The sequence below is a fragment of the Pseudorca crassidens genome, chromosome 8 (assembly GCF_039906515.1).
Source record: "Pseudorca crassidens isolate mPseCra1 chromosome 8, mPseCra1.hap1, whole genome shotgun sequence".
NCBI classification, from domain to species: Eukaryota; Metazoa; Chordata; class Mammalia; order Artiodactyla; family Delphinidae; genus Pseudorca; species Pseudorca crassidens.
Genome location: NC_090303.1, coordinates 83,123,321 through 83,143,773, shown reverse-complemented (window position 1 = coordinate 83,143,773; position 20,453 = coordinate 83,123,321). Strand labels below are relative to the sequence as shown.

Genomic DNA, 20,453 nt, shown 5'->3' with positions numbered 1-20,453 from the left:
AGGGAGGGGGGATAAGTGCTGGCCAAGAAGCACACAGGCAAGCAATAGGAAAAACCCGGGGGTTTGCAATCCAGTTTGAGAATTAGAATCACCTGTGGTACAAAGCCTGCTCCATTCCCGGAGATCGATTGTTCTGGTCGACTCCCGGGCGTTGCCGTTAAGTCCCACAGGTAATTTTAAGGTAATGCTCTAACAAAAAATGTTTAAAAAAAAGAACAAGCAAACAGAGGACAAAAGGAAAGGGGCATTTCAAGAAGCCATCTTGTAGAAGAGGAAACCAAAAAAAAGAAAAAAGAAAAAGAAATTGAGATAGTCTGGGACCTGGGACCCTCTGAGTGCTTGCACCTGGACAAACGTCTCCTGAGCAACAGAATACAAACTATAAGGGACTAAAAATAACTGTCCAGCATGGGCAGTTGGGGCAATTATGAATAAGATACAAAAAGGCCACCAACCAACCACCAAAGGTGCAAAAGCTCTTGATCCCCACACATAGCGCCACAAAGGGGATTGACAACAGACCACCCAAGGGACTTGGGCCTCCTGCCCAAGCCACTGATCCCCCCTACCCTCACCCCATTTAAGGGATGAGCTCACCCCCAGCCCACCTCGGGAAGCAAGCAAGGGTACCTGTTTCTTGTTCTGGCTCCCTCAGGCTGCAGCATGAGCCCCTAAATCTGTCTGACCTCTTAACAGCTTCTATTGACTAAACAGTCCAAGGACCCAGGTCAGTAACAAAATCATATTCAGCAGTTTTAAAAGAGTCGTTTTAATTTCTTGAGGAAGTTTGTTATACATAGGACAAGTCAATTCCGGGATGAAACACCCACTGAAGTATCTGAAACATTACGGGCATTCCTAAAAGAAAATTAGTTTCCCAGACAAATTTCATAAATCAGGTCATACTATAGCTTTTAAGGCAACTACTGGCCCAAATCACAAGACAGAAAAGTCAGACACTACTACTATTAGTGACTCTTGTGCCGACCCTAACGTACAGGGAGAGGGTGGGGGCATGGTGAGAGGGGGGTGGAGGGGTCCCTATGGCACCAAGCAACTTCCTGACGCCCGCTGTGCCCTACAACTTAACTCTGACACAACCTGGAGGCAGTGCCAGATCCCACAGGCTAAGGGCGAAGTCCTCCAAGACTGCACCCTCACCTTTCAGATGCCAATCACAAGTCTAGGTTGTCACCTGTGCTTCTTACCGAACAGCTATGAACTGCAGGTTCCAACAACCTCCTCCTTGGGTTTGATTAATTTGCTGGAGCAGCTCACAGAACTCAAATATTTTACTCACTAGATTACCTGTTTATTTTAAAAGGATATAACTCAAGAACAGCCAGATGGAAGAGACGCACAGGGCAAGGTCTGGGGAAAGGGCACAGGGCGTCCATGTCCTCTCCAAGCGCGCACCTCTCTCCCAATCTTCAGCATTCACTGACCCAGAAGCTCTCCAAAGCCAATCCTTAGGGTTTTTATGGAGGCCTCCTTAAATATGCACAGCTGATTAAATCATTGGATACCGGCGATTGGTTCAACCTCCAGCACAACCCTTCCCCTGAGGTCAGGGGGTGGGACTGAAATTCCAATCTTCCAGTCACAAGGTTGGTTCTCCCAGCAACCTGCCCCCATCCTCAGGTGAGCCCAGTCACCTTATTAACATAACAAAAGACACCTTTGTAGCGAAACAGGGCTGAAGACCAAAAGATATGTTTACTATAAATCACAATATCACAACTATAATTTTCTCTCCCTAACTATGAATTTCTCTCCCTACCTCCAGAGAAGACTGAATATGCAACAATGCTTTATAGGGAAAGAGCTTTCCAGAAGGGAAATATTTAAACTTTTAAGAAATGAGTGGCTATGACATCTTTATTATGGAATAACTGAAAATTCCTCAAAGCGTTAAAAGAATATAACTATTTCAAACATTTCTTAAGGGAAGCTTAACAAGATTTACACCTACAAGATTTTATTTGGGTTAGATGCCATCGCTTTTAATCTTAAGACCATACCCAGAACAATCCCACCAGATCCCCACACATACCACAGCCACCCAGGAAACACCGACACAAAAAGGTTGTTCTCAACCATACCTGCACATCAGAAGCATTTGAAGAGCTCTGAGGGAGGAAAGGGGGGAAAAAAGCTATCTGGGACCCATACTTGGAAATTCTGATTCAGTAGACCTGGGGTACATAAGGTTTTTAAGAGATCCCTAGGTGATTCTGATGTGCAGTCAAGGGCTGAAAATCGCTGCATTAAGAACCTCGACACTTAACATTTCCACTCCGCATTGCTCTGCTGATTGAGCCACGTTGCTCCAGAGTCAGACCATAATCAGTTCTGTTCCATGACACACAGATGAGTTACTGTGATTCTTTAGGGCGGTGATATAGTGGAGTTGAGACACTGATGAGTTTGTGGCTTTGTTTCTCATTAATCTTTTACTGTGTTCCAAGTTGTGTGTGCTTTTCTTTCCACAATTCCAAGTCAACACGTAAAAAATAAGTGTTTAAAAAAGTACCCAAGCTACCTTTTTTTTTGTTAGCCTTCTGCATTCGAAAGATGCTTGATGAATAAAAGATACCCACCCCCAAACACACAGGCATACCGAGCATGTGTCCATTACAAACAAATGTAGCCAGTTCCCTTAGAGCAGGAGAGACTGCAGAAACCTGTTTTGCCCTGCATCTTAACACCTGAGATCTGTGCTTGTAGGTAACAATAAGAATTTAATTATGGACAGCAACCTGAACCAGAAGAGATGTGCCAGAAAGCTGTACGTGTGCTTTGGGCTGGCAAATATTGGGGGTTGCGGCGTTGGGGGCCGGCAGGGGGACCACATGCGGGAAGGTTGTCAAGCCCCACTCAGAGGCTCTCTTCTGACTAATCTTTTACCACCATGATTTTAGGACTTGGAACCCAAGATTTGTTATCCACTTCCAGAGCAACATCTCAGAGACCATGCTCATCAGTCATTACTCAAGCAGACGCAGGTGCTTGAGAATTTCCAGAGCACCTTGGCCAAGAAATCAACTGTAAAAGAAACCCTCAGACCTCAGACAAGACAGGCTCACAGAGCAAGAAGTCCGGGTCCAATCTGCTATGTGGCATTTTCATTTCTACATCTCTTGCATAGTCGTTCTGGGATCTGGGGGTCAGGATGCCGAGTCTTATCCACTAATCAGCTATATACCCTCAATGAGTTACTGGCCCTGGGAGGGGGCATTTTGGGTGGATTTATTATCACCCACCCAGGGGGAGGGACAGCTAGAGGCGTCATTAAATCCGGAAGAGCTCAAAGCAGTCCCTTGGGGATGCAGGTCAGGGGCTGGCAGACGATTATTACCAAAGAAATCACGGTGGTTGTCTGGGCCTCGGAAAGCACCCAGCACTAGGGAGAAGCAAGTTATTAAAAAAGACAATAAAATAAATAAATCAGCCTTCTGGGTTCACATAAATATTTTGCTAATCAGTTGAAGGACAGTAAAGGGAATATAGAAAGAGTGCCTAACATTTAATGGGATTTGGGGAAAATATTACACTTTCCGAAAGTTACTCAAGTGTGACAGGGAGCCTGTGAGCTAAAATTACTTTTTCAAATGACCAATATACTAATTTCTTCTTCAGAACCACAGGGAGGGACCCACACAAATGACACAGTATCACAAAATAATCACCAGCCCTGCCTATTCTTTCCCTTCCTGAAATTGCAGCCACATTTCAGCACAAACCAACCACTCTCAGTTTCATCAGAATAAAACCAGAGGGAGCCGATGTCCCTGCAAGCTACACACCTATGCACAAATTAAAATCTCTCCACTTACACTTCCTGTGCACAGACACAACTAACCCTGGAAGTGTCCTTCCAAAGCCCTCTACTGGCTCTTACAGCTAGCTCTCCAGAGCCAGAGGGGAACAGGGAGAAAGTTTATCAAGTGGGGGCAGGAAGCGGGGTGGGGGGAGAGTCATACAGGACATCTGCTATAGGCAGACTGGTAACTCAGCTCTTATTCCTCCATCCGCCCCTGGTCTTCTGTGTTCCCTGGACCAGGATTTATCTGAAGAGATGGTCATCTTTAAAGGATGGAGAGGCACGAAGAAAAAAAAAATAGTAAACAGATGCCAACACTTTAATCTGGGATCCTCTCACCTCTGCTGATGGAGTTCTCCCAGATAAGCAGCCGATCCTTAAAGAAACAGCTTTCAGTGTGACCACAACTGTACTGCCTGTGCCTGAGAGGACCCCCTAGGAGTAAACAGTGGGCTGGTCTTGAGCAGGGAACTGGGGGTGGGGGCAGTGCAGGTGGGGAGATACTTGCCAACAGCAAGTACTGACTCTCAGAGAAAATACACACAAAAAACAAGCAAGAAGAGTGCAAAATTGTGCGTTTGAACAATTTAGAGGAACTCTTAGTGCCTTCTAATTATTCCACATAGATGTTAACCATATAAGGAGTTAAAGTAACTGCTGGGTCGGTGCATAATGTGCTTTATGCTCCCAAGGCACCAAACCAGAGTTTCTGGCCAAGTAAAGAATGCAGTTCACCTGCTGAGGGGCAGGGCACACAGAGTACACTGCACACCTGCGCCTGCATGTCAGTGGCTGCCTTTTTGCCTGAGCGTATATTTGGGATGCTGACTGTAGCTTATCACCTCAATGATTTGAGCCATAACTCTCTGCAAACACCACACCACTTCTTGAGATCAGACAAGACTGTTGCCAGTGCTTAGGTTTCAAAGAGAGACAGCAGAGCTGCAGAGAACCTGCATTTGTCTCCTTTCCTGGAACCCTGAATGGGCAGCATCCTCCTCAGGGGGGCAGTGTTGGTAATATTGCTTCAAATTATGATAGTGATTTTAATATCTACTGGCCACCAATGCTGTTGTATTTTAGTTAAATATAGCTGCTTCCTATACACTCACCTGGGGATAACAGTTTTTATCAAAACAGGCTGCAGTGTAATAATCTGCAATGTAATTGTGCAGATACAGAAGCACGCACTGTGGAAGGAAGTCACTGACAGAGCGGCACGTGGGACGAAACAAATAATCACTGCCGGCCACACTCACAAAGCTGCCACGGGGGCCTTTGTGTTCCCATTAAAATGTCTCACCATGTCCTAGCCAGGGCAACAGAAGACAGCAGTGGTCCCCCGGAGAAGATCTACCATCTATTCCACACTTTATTTCAGAAGCAGCAAGTTCAGCTGTTGGGGGGGGAAGGGCAGGGAGCCATCCTGGCAACAAGACACAAAGGGCTTGGATTGCCGCCTGCTTCTAAATAACACAAACAGGTAAGGAATTAGGTGATTAGAGAGCCTTCTGCCAGCAGGGCGAAATATCAGCCCCTCTGGGAACGCATGTCTGTGGTGGAAATTCCTTGCACTGTGTTACAGCACAACCCGCCCAAGAGCTACCTCAGCTCTGAATGGACTTTTTCCTACTTTCTACTTCAGGCAAACCTTCTCTTTTAAGAATGAGGATATAATAATTGTAAAGACAGAAACAATTTATCCACACAAAAATTGGTGGAAACTTGGTAAATTACAGGATGTCCACATTCTGTAAAACTGCACAGCCATTAAAAATCATGTTTTAGAAAATTATCTAAAGGCCAGGGGAAGTGCTCTGTTACAAAACATGAACACAGAAGCAGCTAAGAAGGCCGTGAGATATTAACAGTGTTGATGCTGCCTCTGGATTGGTGAGATATAATATTTTCTTTAAAAATTTTCCAAAATTTATGAAGTGAACATGTTTCATATATAAGAAGGGAAAAAATGTCTATGGTAGAAAATGTATGTAAAGATGAAATCAGAAGCTTAAGCCATCTAATAGGGTTACCGTATGAAAATAATGAATGAAAACTAAACAAATAATCAAGTATCCAGGAGCAGATGCTCAAGGGGCTCGGAAACCTGTACAAAGAGGACGAGTACTGAGCCTCTACTAAAGAGAGAATCCAATCTCTTCATAGAGTTGGCCTGACTGTTCTAGACAGTGAAAGTACTGCCAGGAAAACTTCATATAGGAGACAAGACCACTAAGGAGACACAGTTGACCCACTTTTCTGATGTTAAACACCCATTGGAAATATAAATTTGGATCTCTCTTGATATCAACTATGTGCCTCCAAAATAGCTGCGGGAAATATTTTAATTTGTAAAATACACTGAAACAAGAAAGCAGAACCAGCTGCTGCTCTGGTGGCTGGCAGCAATTCTGAAAAACAGGAGCTCGGAGAGCAGTCCACCCAGTGTAAGGGAGAGGGTCACCAACCTGCCCAGTCAACATCGAAGTCCAGAGGACACGTGTGGAGACAAGTAAAACAGATCTCAGTTAGAATCCTGGTTCCTGCACTTACCAGAGAAGGAGCCTTGAGCAAGTTACCGAATCTTCCCAAGCCTCTGTCTCCTCATCTCTCTAACAGAGACGGGGAGGGGGGAGCTAACACACGCGCTGGGCCACACTCTGCCTGGGCCACGTGGGCATCCAGGGCACCTGAGCCTTCCTCAGTATCCAGCACCCCCTTTACTCCAATTCTGTAAACAATAAACAGACTTCCTCTACAAGAAAGAGAACACGTTGGCCCATTAGAACCTTCCAGTCTACTTGGCAGCTGGACTTCGTATCGTGAATGAATACATCTACAAACTGACTTTCAGATCACATCTTTGTGAGTTCACTTAGCGTAAATCAATTAACTCAGCCAAACAGACTGCACTTCTCAGCCTGTGAAGCTCAGAGCTGAGCCCTGAAAAGAAGCCCGGCTGAGCAGAAGACCTTCTCTAAGACCTTAAAAAAAGAAGTGTCCCTCCTCCTCAGTCTTAATAGAGTCCTCACCATAACGCTAAACATGCGTGAGTACTTTTGTGCGCCTGTCACGATTCACAAGGCGCTTTAGGATCTTGCTATGCTGTGTCCTGAACCGTGACCAAGCTGTGTACGTGCATTTTCTTGCATCCATCTGAGCGCTGCCTGCACGTGCTGAAGGCAGGCACACTCCTCTTCCTGCACCCTTCTCTCTGCCTTGCAAATCCAGTGAGTATAAGCAAGCGCACGTGAGGTGTGAATCCAGCTCTAACGGCACACCACTTCAGGAATGTTCGCACTTTTCATCATGAAGTTCACCCAGAAACTGTTAACAGGCCCCACCTCAACTAAACAGCAGCTCAAATAGTATGTCATATACCCCAAGAAATTCCACTGCTCCCTAGAGAGCTCTGTCCTCCGAAGCAGACAAATTTCTTCAGGCGGAACTCTCATATCTCCTTTCACTAGAATCCTCAGGAGATGTTCTAAGCTGAGAAGGGATACGCCTGGTTTCACAGTTGGCTCTGAAACCCGGGGGGAGAAAAGCTCATCCAGGAAACAGCAGAGATGTTACTGCGTTTAAGTCCGGCTCCAGGAAGAAAAACGGTACCGTCAGAGACCAAAACCGTGGAAAAGTAAACCGCCACTTTGCCACTGCGAGGAGCAACAACCCAGAACACTAGTCTCAACAGAAACACCTGCAACTGTGAAAGACGAACACTGCAGGCTCCAACCACAGAGACTCGAACACAAGTAGCTTACAAACCACACCGTGGCCTAGCCTCTACTCCGGGGTTAATGCCTGGATTTCACGTGAGAATCAACAGGGTGCGTGCCTCTGCCTCTGCGCTGGGGCTTGGAGGGAGGGTGGGAGGAAGGGAAGCCAGGAAGAGAAGGGCCATGGCAGACCCCTATCCACACTGCAAGTTGACTGTTCGATTAAAAGATATGGCATCAACGGAGATCCACTTAATCTTTGTCCTCAGAGCAGTCCTGTGCAAACCCAGAAGGCCAGAGCTCATCTGTAGCAGATGAGAGGCAATAATGTTGGCAGCCATATTTGCGGTGAATCTAACAGTTAACAATCAAATGATTTGCCCTTGTAGAACTTCCCGTCGGGGGATACCTTAGAACGACACATATGAACATCATTTTCCTAGCAGGGAAGGGGGCAGAGGTGGAAGAAATGTACCAAGGTTAAGCAGAAGCCAGAAAGAGCAATGAGTCCCTACTCCCCAGCTTCTGAATTCCAAGTCACTTCAGCAACACCACCACGCTTTAAGGTATACAAGCATGGAGCAGTGGGGAGGAGTCAAAAACTGCTTCCTTAGGTTTTATACCCTCAAGTCTCCTGCCGCATTAAGCTCAGTTACCTCTACTACCACAGCGGGCTCTGCATCCCTGAATTAGCCATGGCAGGAGTTATAACTGAGCAGAAAAGACACAGTCAGTGTAGACTGAAGGTAACAGGAGAAAAAGGGAAATGAAACTATCTCCTTAGGTCCTGGCTTCCTCTTATTAATCCTGACCACCACCAAAGACAAGGACCGCGCCAGAGAGAGAGAGAGAGAGAGGTCTAGACGGCAACGGAAGAGGGAATGAGAAAGCTGTTGGGAAAAGTATCTTGAAGCTACAATTGTCTAAGGCTTGCTTCCTCCCACGGGCACCATGGAGGTGAACCATACATTCTCTAAAGAACTGGGAGTTTTGAAGCCTTCTACCACTAGTTTCAGACACCAAGGTTGAAACCTGACATCACAAATGCCATTCTCTCCTTGACCAAACACTATTCAGGTTCCTTTGAACTCTCTTCTCAACTAGACCCTGCCTTTTGGGCACTGTGTTCATTGCTGCATTGTCCATTTTAGTAAGAATCCAATTTTAGCCAGATTTCCCCACCTTTGATATCTGATCACACTGGATATCTGATTGGGTTTCTTATCCTCCACCATCTCCAAACCCCACCCTGCTCCTTAATTAGAAACTCCCACCCTCCTTGTGGTACCCAGAGCCCAATCACTCTCTTCCACGCAAAACCCCATTGCAGTGGTCCCTACACCTATCATAAATGTGCTGAATCGGGTGTACCTTACTGTTCTTTAACAAGCGTCATGAAGAAGGAAACACTCTGCCCCGCCGCAAGCACCCTGCACAGCCTCATTTTAAAAAGCAAAGACTCGACTGCGATCGGTCAGCCACCTGCTTCCAATCAGTATCTATCAGCTACAGATTTAGAGACTTGACCAATGAAGACATAAATTATGTAAATTCTTGGAGCAGAGGGATATTGGCCTGGCTTCAACCACGCCAATGTAGTTTTCTAGAATCTAAAATTACATTTAATAGCGCTCCCCTGGTGGCGCAGTGGTTGAGAGTCCACCTGCCCATGCAGGGGACATGGGTTCGTGCCTGGTCCGGGAAGATCCCACATGCCGCGGAGCGGCTGGGCCCGTGAGCCATGGCCGCTGAGCCTGCGCGTCCGGAGCCTGTGCTCCGCAACGGGAGAGGCAACAACAGTGAGAGTCTTGCATACCGCAAAAAAAAAAAAGATGACGCTCCTTCTGGCTGAACCAAAAGCAAGGCAGCTAAAGGGAGACAGTGAACTTCAACTCTGCAGAGGTGAAATGAGGATTCATTTGCAGGCTCATGCAGCATCCAAAACACAGAGAATTTCAGAGCAACATTCAAGACGAGGGCAACACCGGGGGCAGTCAAGAGCTCCTTTGTAACGCATGAGAACAGTAACAGGATGACCAAATTTCCTGTGCCTGGAGTGACGTCATCATTCATATCAAAGCTTACAAATTTCCTCTCTGCACTCTGGGAGGGAGGGTGGCAGGGGGAATGGGAGGCACCACAGCAGGGATAGGAGAGGTAACTGAAAGAACTCCAGGGACTTCCCTGGCAGTCCACCTCCCGATGCAAGGGGTGCAGGTTTGATACCTGGTTGGGGAGCTAAGACCCCACATGCCTCGGGGCCAAAAAACCAAAACCATAAAACAGAAGCAATATTCTAACAAATTCAATAAAGACTTTAAAAATGGTCCACATCCAAAAAAAAAAGAAAAAAAATTTTTTTTTTTTAAAAAAAAAAAGAAATCCAAAGGAAAACTAGAGTGGCAGGAGCACAAATCCATACTCTCACCATTCAGATAATTAAAGAAATACTTCCAAGTCAAAGCACAAAGGCCAACAAAAGAAAGGGCACCAGCTTGTATTAAAACTTTTGAGGACCCTGAGGTGGGGGAGATGACGGCGGGAGAGGGCAAGAGGGTAGAGACACAAAGACACAGGCCACACGTCTCCAGAGTAGCCACTCGGGGATGGGCACAGGAGCAAGGAGAGAGCACGTTCAATTATAGTTCAAGACAGAGATATCAAACACTATCAGCTTCTGCCCTGGGAATTCGTTTCTTGAGGGATGATGAGGGTGAGAGATGAAAGGCTGTAGGATTTTATTGCCCTGAATTTTCAGTCTGTCAAGTCCCATTTACTACCGCAGGCACCTTAGGGCTAATCTGTATCTCTGGGGATGGAGACAGCTCTCTCAAACAGAGCCCCAGTGACTCTTCTCCCACTGTGGGATTTTATGGATATCTAATAATAACCAGGGGCCCAAATGGTGTTACAAGCAGAAGCCGCCTTACGGCTTCTCAACTGAGAAGCTTACATTTTCCGTAACACTGATATTACGGAGTCCATGCATCTCCAGAATAACTGTAACTTCTTGGTATGCAAACAGGACCGTCTAGACTGAGAGAACCATCACTCCTCCCAGAGAAGAGGGTTGGAAGGGGGTGAGGGAAGAAGAGGTGAAGCCAAAGGGCTTTAAGAGCGAGGAGGCAAGCGCCACAAAGGATCTTCGAAGGTGAGGCAGAAGCTGGCCAAGGGCAGGGAGGAACCCGGATGTTTTCCTGAAGAAAACACTGAGCTGGTGGTAGCTTAATACACACTGAAAGGAAGAGCAAAGGGCTGGGATAACTTTACGCTTTATAAGAAATAAATAAAATAAGCTGCTTTGAGTGATGTCAAGTATCCCTCATCTTAAAGTACAAACTGGCCTAATAATCCTGGCTGTCCCAATGGCCAAAACCAGCAAGGGGAGCCAGCTGCCAGCCCTCCCATGCAGAACACAGTGTGTGCACTCCCTCACAGCAGCTGCACTAACAGAGAAAGGGGAAAGGGGGGCCAATGAGACTAGTGTGGGTGGTACAGTCTGCACCCCCATCCGTAGGGACCTGCTCCAGCCAGAGCCTGAGGGAGCCGGCCTGGGCATGGGGCACACCAGCCACCCCTCCGCAGACACCCACCTACAGCTTCTGCAGGGCAGGCTTTCTAAAACAAGCCCCTCCAGCCGGATGAGCAGATGCTAAAGGCAGTTCTGTATGAAAGAATGCAGCTTTCTCTGAATTCCAGACCACCTTACAAAAGACAACAGCACATTAAAAAAAAAGAAAGAAAAAAAACCCTCAAACCTTTCTACCAGCCTCCCTAGTACTGATGGGGAAAACATCCCAGGAAAGATAGAGCAGTAAACTCAGAAAGTCAAGTGTCAGGTGTAGTCTGTCCATTCCGCACATTCCCAGATTATGCACAACGAGATGAGAGCCGATGAGAACGAAAGGAGACATTATACAACAAACACGTGAGTATCAACTATGGGCCGGGGAGTGAGCTGGCAACAGATCTGAAGAAATGCGAAATCTACTCGCCCCAGAAAAATCATACAGAGTATGAAAGGGGGACGAGAGAAAAGGGCATTTTAAAGCAGAAACTAGAAACTACAGGAACTACAGGCGACCCTTACGTGGGTTATCCAGAATTGGCAGGACAGCAGAAGGAACCAGATTCTGGTACCGATGTCTGAACACAGAGACGCAGCAGATGCCCACATAAAGGGGAAGCTTCTGCTCAGCCTTACGAAGGGCCCAATACGGTGAGACAAGGATGAAGGAGATTATATCCACTGGCTTCTAGCAGAGAAGTAAGGAGCACAAAGTCTCCATGATGTCTTCACGGCTAAACCAAACAGAGCTCCTCCTGTGAAATAGCAATATGCCAAGGTGGCCACCAACACAACCCTGAACCACGCAGAGGCATCTGCAGCCGAAAACAGGCTCGGATCACATGAGATGGTGAGATGAAGGCCTAGAAAAATGTGAACAACTCACAAACTGGCCGAGGATTTCAAAGGCGAGCTGAAATGAAAAGTGACGTTAGAAATATGCCTAAGCCTGTAATTTGCAGGAGGAAAAAAAGCAGCCGTCTGTGTCCTTCAGCTTCCCCTTCTAGTCTCAGTTCTGAAAAGCCTTTTCCATGTCACAGCAGTGACATGACCTGATACTGCTTCATCCACAATCTACCACCCAGTCTAAAGTCTACCTTGTGACCACACCGTGCACAAACTGGTCAGAATTTGAGACTCAATTTCTAAGATTATAAGCATCTTACTAATAAAAATAATTTCCCAGGTCCACAGCACGTGTAACACATGAGGAACTGAAACGTTTGGGTTTTGAACTGAACAAAATTTTCCCAGTACAAAGCTAATCAGTCCACCAAGGAGAGAAACCTACAACCCTGGCCTGCAGAAGTGCAAGGCACTGGATGACTGCACTAAACTTGCCTTGCATATAAATGTTATGCAAAAAAAAAAAAAAAAAAAGTAATTTATCTAAACACCGTGTAGGTAGCTCTGCAATCAGTATCTCATAAATAAAGAAAGAAAGATGAAAGGAAAGCTTCTCTAATTGATTTAAAATTTTTTTCCAAGCAAAGAAATAATCTGACAACCAACAAGGTCATCAAGAGTTTAAAAAAAAAAAAAAAAAAGATAGCCCTCAGGGGAAAAAGCGCACCTAAAAACTCCAATGAATCAAGACATCTGAACTGCTATCTATGAAAGAGGGATAATTTGGGAATGCCTGAATAAGAGTAGAGGTGTTAAAAGAAAGTCAGTTGGGGAACAACCTGCAGAAGCACTTAAAATCCTGAAATTAATCCCTCTGGTGGACTGAACCCAATCTGCCCCGGGGTACTGGAATACCACTATGAGGAAAACCAGTGCCCAGGGAGAGGCAGGGCTCGTCACCCCAATGGCGGCAACTAGATTGAAACTAGGAGTGGGGAAGAGGAAGTGCCTACAGAAAACCAAGCCGTGTGTGACCTGACCATCAAAACAAGCAATCCAATTAGGAAGTAGGAAAAAACCCGACTGCAAAAACTCCCTCCTGGGGCCTTCAACACCCATACACTGGCTCAAGGTGCAATGGCTAGCAGAAGCAGTCACAGATATTAGCTATGGATTAGGAGCGCTAAAAATGATGTCGCTCAAAAATAATGTATGGGTTAGGTCTTCAGCCTCAGCAGATAATGTCGATTTAAACATTTATTAAATGCCTACAGTAGTCACAGCACTCTGCAAGCTTCGGAAAAAGAGGGGAGAGAGGAAGCGGAGAAAAACATACCATTCCTGCCATCAGGGGAGTTTAGGCTTCACGGTGGAAAGCAGGCCTGGACATCAACAGACAGAACAGGATGATACAGAGAAGGAAAGGACTGGGTATGGAAATCCCTGGCCTAAAGAGGCTTTCGAGAACCAAGGCAAGAAAGAGGGTTACCTCAACATAGCAGCTATGTTAAATGGTCAGAGGACAGTAAATATGATGGGGCTGTCAACTCTGGAAACAAAAGAAACTTACTGCAGCTCACAGGACTGAACAGAGACAAGAAATATGAACATAGCAGCACTGGGAAGATTTAGATAAATTGAAAATACAGAACTGGTAGCAGTGATGATTAAATGAACGGAGAAGAAAGACAGAGAGAGATGGATTGAAAGACAAATGCACAAGGTTTGGGAAAGGCTTAACCAGCAAGACCCACTAAGGAGACTGTTAAACTCCCACAAAAATTATTTGTAGGGGAGAGGCAAGATCATGGAAAAGGGGATGCATCAGCTAAAGGACACAAAAGAAAACATAATTTGTAATAGAGAGAAAAAAGTAAACCAAAGGGAAATAGATAGGCAATTGCTGTCTTCTCCAGGTTATAATTCACTTATAAAGAGCGGTGGAACATACATTTTAGGAAACTGGATCCACCCAGATATGAAATGTCTTGACTCTGGTGACCATTCCAGCTGAACAACAGGTATTAATCTTTAAAAAATGACTGGATATATACATCCTGGAATCTTAAATAGATGAGCTAAGACCAAGCCATCGTCTCCTAATGGTAATTTTTTCAGTCCTCTAACAAAGAAGTTTCAAGTGTTCTTCTCAAAAATGCCCAGATCAAACAAATCTGAAGCCGGTACAGAATGTCTCTGCTGGCGCTCTGACATATTCTATGTCCTTTGATCACATGCTGCAAGTCCCCAAATCTCTCCATTGGAAACCGGTGAAATGCTATATCCACTTCAGAGAGCTTCTGCTTTTCTCCAAGGTCCTCAATGCCAGGCTGGAGTCCCTCTGTAATCTGCTATTTGCCTTATGCTTCCCAGTCACACATGCAAGATCACAGTCAGTGGGTTTACAGGTTTGCCCCTGCTACACTTAGGGACTGCAGCCCCAGAGCTTCCTGTTGGTATGCATCTCAGCTGGCAGCATCGTCTGCTCTAGGGTCCAGAGGGACCACTCATCGTGCTTTCAGAAATCTAACCTGGAGGAAACAGGTTGAGAACCACCTTCAATCGTGTCAAAACGGCAAAGCACCCCTGGGGTCCTGCACAACAAATGGTGATATTAGCACCTGAAACCACCCTGCCTCTGAGAAAAAACCCTTAAGCATTGCGAGGTATCACTAATAATGTGCCTACCTGCGGCTCCATCTCCCATCACCTGCCTAAAGAGGAGACCCAGTGGGCTCAGGCCTGGGAAACAAACCCCTCAAACAGGCAGCGAGGACTCTGGGAGATTAGGCAGACTGCAGCTTTAACAAAACTGATCCTACAGTGCCCAGGTCTGAATATTTAGAGGCCGTGCTGTGAAAGAACATTTATATGTGGGTGAGTAAGTTCACAGGGAGGAGGCTGAAAGACAGGGTGATGGAAACAATACAAGTTGAAAGCATGAAACCACAGATGAGAGATGAGGGGAAGGGTTTCCACACTTCCCGGGGGTGGTGTGTGTGTGTGTGTGTGTGTGTGTGTGTGTGTGTGCATGCGCGCGTGCTGTCTTTGCCTACTACAATAGCACCGCAAGATCGGACTTCATGGGGAAATAAGTCAGCCCCTTCATCAAATGCCCAGGGGTTGTATTTCCTTTGTCATTAACACTCCAAGTGTAACACAAAGCCCGCAGCAGCCCTGGGCAATAGAGCACGAGGTTTTCCAGTTTCAGATCAAAGCCAAAAGCTCTCTAGGAAGTCCTGAGATGCACAATGTGTTATGTCCTTTAAGGCAGCAGCTCAGAAAACTCATAGCCTTTCTCCAAGATTTAGCACTTGGATCTTTGTGGCAAACAACTGGATAACACACACTACACCGTTAGAGAAACGCTGATACATGTTCGGGCCACAGGAGCGCCACCTACCAGTGTCCAAAATGGACCTCAGCCTGAAGGAGCTACATCTCCAAAGAGATGACGCTGGATTCGCCCTAATAATCCAAAAGCTTGGTGCCACAGAAACAGAACCAACAGCAACAGACATCCAACTGTACTCCTTCTGAGGGAAATACTACACACTCTAGCTTTTAACTCTGTCACATGTCCCAGCAACAAATCAAGCTCTAACCAAAATCTGGGAGCCGCGGCTAACCCATGAATTTCCGGGTGCTACTGGAAAAGAGTTGCCTAGAATGCAAACAGTTCCTTTGATCGTGCAGTTTTGTCCAGAGCCCTTCCTCTGGCTACAATTAGAAAGTAACCAAAAGGGGGGAATGGAAGTACACCGTTAGCCTTGGGCAAAACCTCCTTGCCTTCATGTATAATTTAATAGAATGAATTTGTCTCTGTATTTAAAAAAAGGAAAATCCAATTTGCCCTACTATCCCCACAATATACAAAGGTGTCTCAGAAGATCTGTATTAGCTGATGTCACGTTAATTTTTAGGGTAGGGGGAAGATAAACATTAAAAGAACCTCCCCGTTCTTAACTGCAGGGCAAGCCCCACTGGGTCATCATCTGGGAGCTTGTAGGGAGGCCCACCCACAGCAGGAATCTCTGCACACCACCTGCCTGCCCCTGAGGAAGCTCATGCAAAGACTCTCCCTCTTCATCTCCTCCTCCAGTTCCTTAATCTGCACCTTATCTCACTCTGTTCTTTTGTGTAGAATGAGCTCCAATACCATAAGCTGCCAAGTTGCTTTCTCTCCATTTCAAAGCCACTGACACCCCGTCCCCCAAAATGTCCCCAAATTCGAGAGAAGGCAATCTCCTGAGGGTTTCATTCAGCACCCTCCACGGTCCCTCTGTCATCTCCAAACAACTGTCAAGCATCCTTTGTTTCTGTGAGTACGAGACCATTACCCAATTCCCAAAACATACCCTCGACATCTTCTTTGGAGAGTCCATCAGCCCTGTTCTAACTAGGACAGCCGCATCGTCTTGTACACATTGTGCCGTGCACGAGGGCACCTGGCCAAGTGGACCGAGGGAGAGTGGGAGCTAAAATTCAGCCTCCACTCTACTTGCCAAGCCCTGTGCCCTGACGTGAGACTGCCTGAAGGAAGGGGCACCCTTCTCTAACCTGCACAAGGGTGCAATGCGGCCTAACAGAGGTCCCGACATCCAAGCCTTGAGTACTTGACTGGACTCCCCTTGTAGTACAGGAACTGTTGGTATACAGTAAAGAACACTAGGGAAACCAAAGACTCCAAGGGGACTCCTGCTTGCCTAGTCATTACACACATATAGTTACAGCCTCACTGGGATCTCTGGGTGATTTCTGTTCCTATACCCATACTGTAAATCTCTTTAAGATAAGCAGAGAGCAGAATCTCCACTCATTGTGAGGGTTCCAGGGAGAATTCTTCAAGTAGAAAGACTCCTCCAGGGTGAGAGGCTACTGGAGCCACATCCACAGCCTCTCCTTCCTCATACCTTTGACCCCCAGGTGAGCTTTACCAAAAACAAAACCAGAACCCCTCGCTACAGATCAGTTTTCATCTAGCATGATCCTCTTTTATAGACGCAAAGTACTTTCATGTTTTATAAATGAAAGCCACCAACACAAGCACACTCAAACCCAAAAGGTGCCATCCCTTAAAATCGTTCAAGACAAAAGCCTACAAGGCATGGCAGACATGTTTTCAACACGTGGCCTCTGCCTAACTCCCAAACTCATTTCTTACTAACCCCTGGCATTAAGCATCCTCTACTCCAGTCATACAAAATTACTCACAGTTCATCACATGCCCCACATTCTCTCTCTTTTCATGAGTACCCGGGAATATTCATAGGACATGCATGATCTGGCCCTGCCCATATTTTGGACCACACAGGCATCACACCACTCATGCACCATCCACAGAGGCCATCCACTCCCTATTCCCAAACTCACCCGGTTCTTGTCATTGCTGCTGTCTCGGTCAGAAATTGTCTTCTCCTCACTTTTTACCTAGCTAACTCCTAATCAGCCTTCAGGCCTTAAATCACTTCCTCAAAGAAGCCTTCCCAGATTATGCATTCTTATAAACGCTAACCTTTCCTTTCATAACACAAGACATAAACGTGATTACTTGCGAATTTCCCCTACTAGATTTTAAAGTTCCATGAGAGTAGTTCCACGAGGGTTTATTCCCCACTGCAATCCCAGCATAGCATCTGGTACAAAGTGGGTACCCAGTAAGTATTTATCAATGACAATGAACCTATTCATTTGAATTCCTAAACCTGTGCTGTCCATTACAGTAGCCACTACACACCTGTGGCTACTGAGCCCTAGAAATATGCTAGGATGAACTGAGATCCGAGTATAAAATATACACCAGATTTCCAAGACACAGTAAAAATAAAAGTAAAATATCTCATGAATTTTTTACATTCATTAAATGTTGAAATGATACTGTTTTGGATATAGTAAGTCAAATAAACTGCATTAAAATTAATGTTCTTTAAAACATAGCTACTAGACAATTTTAAATAACACACAGAGCTCACATTTGGGGCTTGCATCATGGACAGTGCACATTTGGGGCTTGCATTATTGGACAGTGCTGGTCTAGAGTGCCCTTTCTCTCATCTGCTCACTTCTCGTCTGTGAGCACTCAAGAGGTATACGAGCTGCTCCTGGGAAGACTTCCCAAGCACCCACCACAACAGGGCTCTTCACAGCACCCACCACCACTGTACTCAAAGTGTATTATATTAATTTCTTATGTGACCCTCATTAAAATCTTCCAAAGGAATTTAATGAACAAATAAGGGAAATCATTCTTCATTTCACTCAAAAGCCATATGTTGACTCTTAGAGCTGAGACTCACTTAGAACTTTCTTAAAATGGAGTAAGATCTCAGGAGTGAACAGAAGTCTAACAAATAAAATAAGAGATAACCTACCTTGGTAAAGAAGAAGAAATTCTATAAACATGATCCTGCCTAAACTGGGAGATGTATTCCAACAACTTTTGTCATCCGCTAGGCTAAGGGAAATCCATCCATTACCCCCTGAGGAGTTCCAAAGGATCCAAGAAAAACGAAAACTTCTCAGTGGTAGTTTAGTTCTTACTCCAGAAAACTTGCTATCGTCAGACCTAAGCTATAAACTCCCCCACGCCCCTAAAAACTGCTTAAAATTCAGCTACTGAGTCTCCTTAATTCCAACTGCATGGCACAGATGCAGAACTGTGGACTACTCCCAGCGCTGACAAAACTGGACATGTGTATTTACTCTGTGCAATGAGGCAGAGCTACAGTTACCGAGAGAACCTTATTTTGGCATTTCTAGGCTTTCGTGCATTTACATTCTCAACCTTACCACAATCCTGCTTGCTGCATTAAATTGCCTCCTCTGTGGGAAAGAAAAGGCTGGGGGGTTGGGGGTCGAGATGAACTGATTGGCCAGACATTCAAAGAACCCATCTTGTATGGGTTTCTTACGCATGATCTGACTCAAAAGACAATCACAATATTTTCATTTGACTCTTACGGGCTGTCTCTAAACTCTCACACAAATGAAAACAGGGCCTGAATTTCAACTCATGAATGCACCAAGACGTGCAAAACATCAGAAAAGCAAATTTCAAGTCTCTAGAACTACAAAAGGGATACATTAAAAAGCCACACAGCACTAACTTCAACCACACTGTTCAATTTGCCTGTGGCACCGGCTCTCACTGAGGACCCAGTTCTATAACCAATCGACACAGTCACACACTTTAGTTATCAGAAGGCAAAAACAGGAGCTACAAAGATGTCTGTAGAAACAAGACAGCCAGACAAACAAAGAAGTTCAACCACAATCCCTTTCCCCAACCTCTTATAACATAACAATGGAAAGAAAATGACCACAAAATTTAAAACAAAACTGCCTGCAGTTTTCAGCCTAAACATAATTTCTCAAAGTTGACAACCAAAATCATACACATTGGCTAGGCAAGCACCCTTGCTGCCAAAAGATCCAACAAACAGCAAGAAACAGTACAGCTAATAATTCCAGTTACCACTTGGAAAAGATGAGTAGGTGGCCCCAGATAATATATATACCAAGATTCATTTCTTCCCAGAGCAAAAACGTACAGATCAAATCAAAATGACCAGCAGAACAAGCCTTACTATCATGCATGTGAGACATAGATCTTTTCCTCCCCTTACCCTCAGATAATAAGATCTCGTTAATAAACAAGACTCATTTACCACCTAACATATACCAACCTTAACCCCTCTCAAGCCCCTTAGGGAGGAATGCCAACAGGGCCCATCGAAAATGAAGGAGAGTAGTGGGTGTGGTTCAGGAGAAATTGAGACCTGCCCAATAGCAGCTAGGCTGCAAATGCTAGGAAATAATACTTTGGCGATTTACACTACTTGTCCGTTAGCATTCTCCCACACATGGACCACATCTAACTAATTCTCCACCTCCTCCCCTTTGGTTTTGGAAAAGAGGCTTTGCTGCTTTTCTCATCTCACCTGTGTATTCTCCCCCTCCAGCCTTGGTGGTCGGATGCTGGACAAGTGGATGGTCTTGTAGTCCCCAGAGTTCAGCTTCACGACAATGGCATCGGCATTCAGCACCTGCATCACCTGTGGGCGAGAAGGCAAAAATGCTTAAATGTTGCCTTGATAGCCCAAATCTCATAGCACACATGCTAAGGAGCAAGGCACACCCAGTTACAGGAAGAAGGATGAGATCAAGAGCCATTTGGGGTAGATCCAATATCTTTCTTTATGGTACAACAATGTTGAAGAAAACTATCCTATAATTATCAGCCCCCAAAGAGATGGTGATTTCTCATCGAGGCAGGATCTGTGTCATTCATAAAGACAGTCAAGCTTTTTTTAAATCTTTTGCCCTGACCAAGATTTGTGGTTAACTACAAAGCTTACGAACTGGAAATCCAGTCTCTACGTGCTATTGAACATTTTCCTTGAAACAGGTTCTAAGCTACAATCAAAATGCCTATCACAACATGATTCTAGGAAAAGAGGCAAGGGCTGGATTAGAAGAAGGTAGCAGCACTAGATGA

General features: G+C 45.5%; 1 protein-coding gene across 1 annotated transcript in view; it reads right to left on the bottom strand.

Moving 5' to 3' along the window:
- The window catches only part of SND1 (staphylococcal nuclease and tudor domain containing 1), a 419,471-nt gene that overhangs the window by 327,246 nt on the left and 71,772 nt on the right, over positions 1-20,453 (bottom strand). The window contains exon 10 of the mRNA XM_067746913.1: positions 19,897-20,010. Within this exon, the coding sequence (XP_067603014.1) occupies positions 19,897-20,010 (114 nt within the window). The remainder of the gene's footprint in view (positions 1-19,896; positions 20,011-20,453) is intronic.